The sequence below is a fragment of the Lycium ferocissimum genome, chromosome 12 (assembly GCF_029784015.1).
Source record: "Lycium ferocissimum isolate CSIRO_LF1 chromosome 12, AGI_CSIRO_Lferr_CH_V1, whole genome shotgun sequence".
Lineage (NCBI taxonomy): Eukaryota > Viridiplantae > Streptophyta > Magnoliopsida > Solanales > Solanaceae > Lycium > Lycium ferocissimum.
Genome location: NC_081353.1, coordinates 19,903,404 through 19,910,203, shown reverse-complemented (window position 1 = coordinate 19,910,203; position 6,800 = coordinate 19,903,404). Strand labels below are relative to the sequence as shown.

Sequence of the window (6,800 nt, the reverse complement as noted above, 5' to 3'; positions counted from 1 at the left end):
TTTTCTTTGGACACTGTGTTCATGCCCACATGTAGACAGGGAGGTGATCCAGACACTTAGGAGCTACTAGCTGATTTGAGAGCACTCCATTTTCCCGGAGGTGCCATTGATTATTCTTTTGGTACATATGTATATATTCATGTTTGGGCATGACGGAGTCCTGTCCCTTCCATATGTCTAGTACTCTAGTAGAGGCTCGTAGATGCGCAGTTGTGGGTAGTATGGTCTCAGAAGTTTCTCATCACATGTATATACTATTTTGATAGCCGAAGGGCTTATGTATATAAAGGTAAATATGTTTCAAATGAAGTTAGATTTTCTATGATTATGAGTATAAGAAATATGAATGAATGCGTAATATGTATGAATGAGTATAGCAGGAATGGTGCTCGGTGGTTAGCCCCGGGTGCCCGTCATGGCCCTGGTCGGGTCGTGACAGCTTTAAGGTGCCAAAGTTTGAACTGTTCAATGGAACGGGCAACCCCAATGCCTATCTCCGAGCTTATTGTGACCAATTGGTTGTTGTCCGAGACAATCAGGCATTCTTTATGAGGTTGTTCAGCTAAAGCTTGACTGGAGAAGCTTCTAAATGGTTTACGGCACAAGACATACGTCGATGGACCACGTGGGAGGACATGGCTGGAGCTTTCATGGAGAGGTTTCGCTTTAACTTGGAAACAGTACCAAACAGGTACTACTTGGAAAAGATAAAACAAAAATCCACCGGGAATTATCGCGTGTATGCGAATAGGTGGAGCTGCTCGAATGCAACCGCCAATGGGAGAAGAAGAGTTAGTCTCTGTTTTTATCCGTTCCTAAGAAATGGACTTCTATGATAGAATGTTGTCGATGGCTAGAAGGCCATTTCCTAAACTTGTCAAAATGGGGGAGGCCATAGAAGACGGCCTTAAATCAGGACGAATTGTAAGCGTAGCTGGCAAGGCTACCGGATCAAGCTCAACCGGATTTATTCGAAAGAAGAAGGAGGACGTGGTGAACATTTCCCACACTCCTAGGCCCAAATTCAAAAGAAAGAAGGAATTCCAGCCTCCGATGGAAATATACTCTTCAGCACCTCCAAATACCTATATACCCGCTCCATATAACACGGTGTTCGTTTACTACGCGCAACCCACTTTCCAAACACCACCGCCCAATTACCTAGCTCCACAAAATACCTTCCTAACGCCACCACCAAATTACCAAGCTCCACAGCCAAACTATCAAGCTCCCACACCCGCTTTTAGACCTCCACAAAATAACCCTCAGACAAACTACCAAAACCAACCACCACCAAATGCCTATAATGCGCCACGTCAGAACTTCAAAAAGAAGCTTGCCCATACATTTACCCCACTGATGGAGATCCGAACTGAATTGTTCAAAAGGTTAAGCGCCGCTGGAATGATCCAAATAATTCCCCCAAAGATTTCTATCCCAAAAATCAATTTTATGGGGCAGACCAAACATGCGCTTGCCATTCCAATAGAGTAGGGCACAGTACTGAGGATTGCATCATTCTAAAGTACAAGATACAGGACATGATCGACAGAAAAGAGATTGTCCTCCAAACGGCTGCGCCGAATGTGAATACCAACCCTTTACCCAATCATGGAAATAATATGATTCACATGATTGAAAGGGAAGAAGATTGGGTCACAGGCAGACCTGTAATCTGCGATTCCATGCAAGCACTCAAGTGCACAGCGGCATCACTCTCTATACAAGAAAGCCCATAGTTCAAAGTGTTATTCCTGCACCAGTTGTTGTGCACGTGTCTCAAGTAGTGGAAACGCCTCCCAGAAAGGATTTTGTGGTGCAAGTAGCTGCGGCTCATGGGATGACAAGGTGGGGAAGGTGTTATAATCCTGAGGATTTGGCCCAAGAGGCACCACGAAAAGAAAGAAACCAAAAGAGAACCATCACTGAGGGTGAGGCGGAAGATTTCTGGCGCCGGAAGCACAAAAAAAAACTCTATTATGGAGCACTTAAAGTAAACCCCGGCCCAGATACAATATTAGCACTCTTGCTAAGTTCTCCACAACACCGTTTAGCTCTGATGAAAGGGTTGGAAGAGGCCCACGTCCCCGCCGGGACGAGTAGTGAGAACTTGGCGAAACTAGTTGCCAATGTCATAGAGGAATATCAAATTGTCTTCACTGAAAAAGAGCTACCTAAGGTAGGCAGTAATCGCAACAAAGCGTTACACATCGCTGTTATGTGCCATAATAAGGTAGTCACCCGAGTTCTAGTCGACAATAGTGTTGGGCTCAATATTTACCCCAAATATACTCTGGTTCAACTGGGCTATGACCTTGGAAAAGTGCGTCAAAGCCATACCAATGTACGAGCATTTGATGGAGGTCGATGTGACGCTATTGGAGAAGTTGACCTCAATATTGAAATAGGGCCAGCGGAGTTCGTCACTGAATTACAAGTCATAGAAATACCCGCCAATTACAATTTATTACTAGGAAGGCCATGGATCCACATGGCAGGAGCCGTGCCATCTTCACTCCATCAATCTTTCAAATTTGTGTGGGATGACCAGGAGGTTGTGATCCACGGGGAAGGTAGCATTCACAACTACCCGGACAACTCAGTGCCTGTCATCGAGGTGGTGCCAAAAGGAACAGACTTCCATGTAACGGAATTGGTGGGAGCTGCCCATAAGATAGACTCCACAGAGGCACCTATGCCAGTAGTCTATAAAATGATTGCATCAACTATGGTTCAGAATGGGTTCAAACCCGGGAAAGAATTTACATGGCATCACAAAGCCAATTCCCATTCCTCAGGACAATTTTTGCTTCGGGCTTAGGTATGTCCCGACTGATGACCGGGTCTCGGCGGCTACTAAAAAGAAAAAAGGTGCTGCAAAGCTCCATAAGCCTATTTCAAATTTGTATCGCCTCATTTCCGAACAGAATGCCTATGCAGATGATAACGACATAGAAGAAGGGATATGAATGATATTCTGAAAGGAGGATTGTTCAGTAATACTGAAGGAATGCATAGAAGTGCCCACTATCCGAGATGCTGATCCGGGCGAACAATTGTCCAATTGGACCTCTATCCCTCTTTTGGCTCTTCGGTAGAGAAATGATGAATTTATTTTTAAAAAGGTGAGAATCGATCAAGGCCCGATTACTAGCCCTTTGCACTTTATTTACCTCGTAGTGTTTTTTAAAATGGAAATGGCTCGACATTGATCCGAGCCAGGACCGCAGTTGTACGTTTATCACAATCAAATTAATGAAGCCTCAAATTATGGAAAAACGAATTTGTACGTACTTTTAATTTCCTAAATTGCATGCATGTGTTTTATACTAACCTTACTTTGCCTTGATTATTCAGTAATAAAAACAATAAAGCAACCCTAAATGTTATGACATGTTGGGAAACAAATGAGTCAAACGATATAGAGAAGGAAGAGTATGAATAATATGATGAGGAAACTATGCTACCCGAGGGTCATATAGAGGAAGTCTAACAATTAGAAAATGAGCAAAAGCCAAATATGGACGAAACAGAAGCAATCAACCTAGGTGACAAAGAGAATATTAAAGAAAATAGGATAAGTGCAAACTTAAAAGCACCCAAAAGGAGGAATTGATAAGTCTGCTGAAAGAATAAATAGATATCTTTGCATGGTCATATTCTGACATGTCGGGATTGAGTACTAGCGTGGTGTCTCATAGTTTCCCATCAACGCGGGGTTTGCAACCGTAAAATAGAAAATCAGGCAGATCAAGCCGGATCTCAGCATCTGCATTATGGACAAGGTAGAAAAACAAATCAAGTCAAGGGTTGTAAAAGTGACCTCGTATCCTACATGTTTGGCCAACGTAGTGCCGGTACCTAAAAAGGATGGAAAGATACGAATATGTATGGACTACCAGGACCTCAACCGAGCGCTCCCAGAGATAACTTTCCACTCCCAAACATCCACATACTCATAGACAACTGTGCCAAGCATGAACTGTAGTCATCTGTGGATTGCTTCACTGGATATCACCAAATCCTAATGGACAAAGAGGATGCGGAAAAGATAGCTTTCATCACTCCATGGGGAGTGTATCACTATAGGGTAATGCCGTTTTGTCTCAAAAATGCCGGCGCAACTTACATGAGAGCTATGACTACCATCTTCCACGACATAATCCACAGGGAAATTAAAGTATATGTGGACAACGTTATCACTAAGTCGAGAGAGAGCTCAGAGCATACCACACATTTAAGGAAGTTTTTTGACAGACTTCGAAAGTTTAATCTGAAATTGAACTTGGCCAAATGCGTGTTCGGAGTTCCTGCTGGCAAATTACTTGGATTCGTAGTCAGCCGAAGGGGCATAGAACAAGATCCAACCAAGATCAAGGCAATCCAAGAGTTACCTCCTCCCAAAACTAAGATAGAGGTCATGAGCTTCCTAGGAAGGTTGAATTACATCGGACGGTTCATAGCCCAGTCCACCATCATTGTGGAGCTCATACTTAAGCTACTAAAGAAAGACGCACCTATAAAATGGATAGAGGAATGCCAAGAAGCTTTTGATACCATCAAGAGATATATGTCTAATCCACCAGTTTTGGTACCTCCTAGGCTGGGAGCCCACTTTTGCTATACTTATCAGTATCGAAAAATGCCTTTGGGTGCGTGTTATGATAACACGATGAAACAGGCAAAAAGGAGCATTCCATCTATTACCTGAGCAAGAAATTCACCGCCTGTGAGGCGAGATATACGCTGATGGAAAAGACTTGTTGTGCCTTAACATGGGTGGCCTAGGAGCTGAGGCACTACTTATCGTCATATACCACCCACCTCATACCCAAAATGGACCCTTGAGGTATATCTTTCGCCAGCTTATACCCATCGGGAAGTTAGCCAAGTGGTAAATGCTGTTAAGTGAATTTGACATTGTATACATATCACAAAAGGCCGTCAAAGGACAAGCCTTGCCCCACCTACTAGCTAAAAGTCCTGTGGATGAGGATCTTGAACCCCTTTGAACTCATTTCTTGGATGAAGGAGTACTGGCCATAGAAGAAGAAATGGTGGACCCCTATATCAGATGGAGATTCTTCTTTGATGTGGCTATCAGCTACAAAGGTTCAGGAATTGGAGCAGTTTTGATATCAGAAATTCGGCAACACTACCCAATGGCTGCAATACTAAAATTTCACTATACCAATAACATGGATGAGTACGAGGCTTGCATCCTAGGCCTCAGGATGGCGTTGGATATAGATATCAATGAATTACTGTTCATAGGGAATTTTAATCTCCTGATCCATCAAGTACAGGGCGAGTGGGCCATCAAGTACAGGGCGAGTGGTTACCATATGTGAACTTGGCACAGAAGTTGTCTAAAAAGTTCAAAAAGATTGAATTGTGCATATTCCAAGAGCTCAGAATGAGTTTGCCGATGCTTTGGCCATAATAACGTTAATGATTCAAAGATCCAAAAAGGCATTACACGACCAATTACTGAAATAAGCCTGAAAGAGGAACATGCCTACCGTTCCAACTTGGAAGCACAGCCAGATGGCAAATCATGGTACAACAACATCAAGATAATCTGGAGAAGTTGGAGTACCCCGAAAGTATCACAAGTGGTCAAAAGAAAACCATCCAAAGAATAGCCAATAGTTTCTTCCTGAACAAGGAAATACTGTATAAACGGATGCCAGATTTGGGCTTGCTCCGATGTGTGGATGCTACGTGTTTAAGCCATAAAATTCTTAGAAGAAGTACATGTCATGACCTGTGGGCCCCATATGAATGGATTCATGCTTGGCAAGAAAATCCTCCCAGTAGGATATTACTGGATGACAATGGAAAACGACTGTTGAAAGTTTGTACAGAAATGCCTTCAATGTCAGATCCAAGGAGATCTAATCAAAGTCCCACCGAGTGAGCTCAATGCCATGAGTTCACCCTGGCCCTTCATTGCTGGGGGTATAGATGTCGTTGGACCTATTGAGCCTGCCGTTTCAAACGAACATATATTCATTTTGGTTGCCATTGACTACTTCACCAAATGTGTGGAAGTAACATCACACAAATCAATGACAAAGAAAGTAATAGCTGACTTTGTGCGAAACAATATCATATACTGCATCGACATACCCGAGTTCATCGTAATGGATAACGGGGCGAATCTGAACAGTAACCTGATGAAGGATATCTGCAAGCAATTCAAGATTGCCTATCGAAATTCAATAGCCTACCGGCCACAAATAAACGAAGCTGTAGAAGCAGCTAATAAGAATATCAAGAGGATATTGAGGAAGATGACATATAATTACAAAGTTTGGCACCAGCAACTACCGTATGCCTTATTTGGATACCACACAACAACCCGAACTTCAACAGGGGTAACCCCTTACCTTCTTGTTTATGGTACAAAAGCAGTCATACCGGCCGAGGTTGAGATACCGTCACTAAGAATTATTCAAGAGGCGGAACTAGCTAATGCAGAATGTGTCCGAGCAACTGGCTTTAATTGATGAAAAGAGGATGATTTCCGTATGTCACAGTCAATTATACCAACAGAGGATGGCGCGAGCCTTCAACAAACGAGTCAGAGCTCGACTTTTCCAAATAGGACAAATGATACTCAAGAGAATATTCCCACACCAGGACGAGTGCAAAGGGAAGTTTACTCCGAACTGGAAAGGCCCCTATGTGATCCGCAAAGTGCTCTCCGGAGGAGCAGTAGTGCTAGCAGAAATGGACGGACAAGAGTGGCCCAAGCCAATCAACTCAGACGCTATCAAGCATTACTACGGGTTAGG

The 6,800-nt window shown here is 43.2% G+C and overlaps 1 protein-coding gene across 1 annotated transcript; it reads left to right on the top strand.

The window, feature by feature from the left end:
• Positions 1-5,054: 5,054 nt before the first annotated feature.
• LOC132039099 (uncharacterized) lies at positions 5,055-6,512 on the top strand. Its single transcript, XM_059429641.1, has 2 exons — positions 5,055-5,300; positions 5,886-6,512. The coding sequence occupies exons 1-2, from the start codon at positions 5,055-5,057 to the stop codon at positions 6,510-6,512; spliced, it is 873 nt and encodes a 290-aa protein (XP_059285624.1).
• Positions 6,513-6,800: the final 288 nt, after the last annotated feature.

Bases quoted from the DNA above. Each gene is read 5' to 3' on its own strand.
- LOC132039099 (XM_059429641.1), top strand. From the start codon at position 5,055: ATGGTGGACCCCTATATCAGATGGAGATTCTTCTTTGATGTGGCTATC. The intron at 5,301-5,885 runs GTACAGGGCGAG...CTTCAATGTCAG, and splicing joins TTAATCTCCTGATCCATCAA to ATCCAAGGAGATCTAATCAA.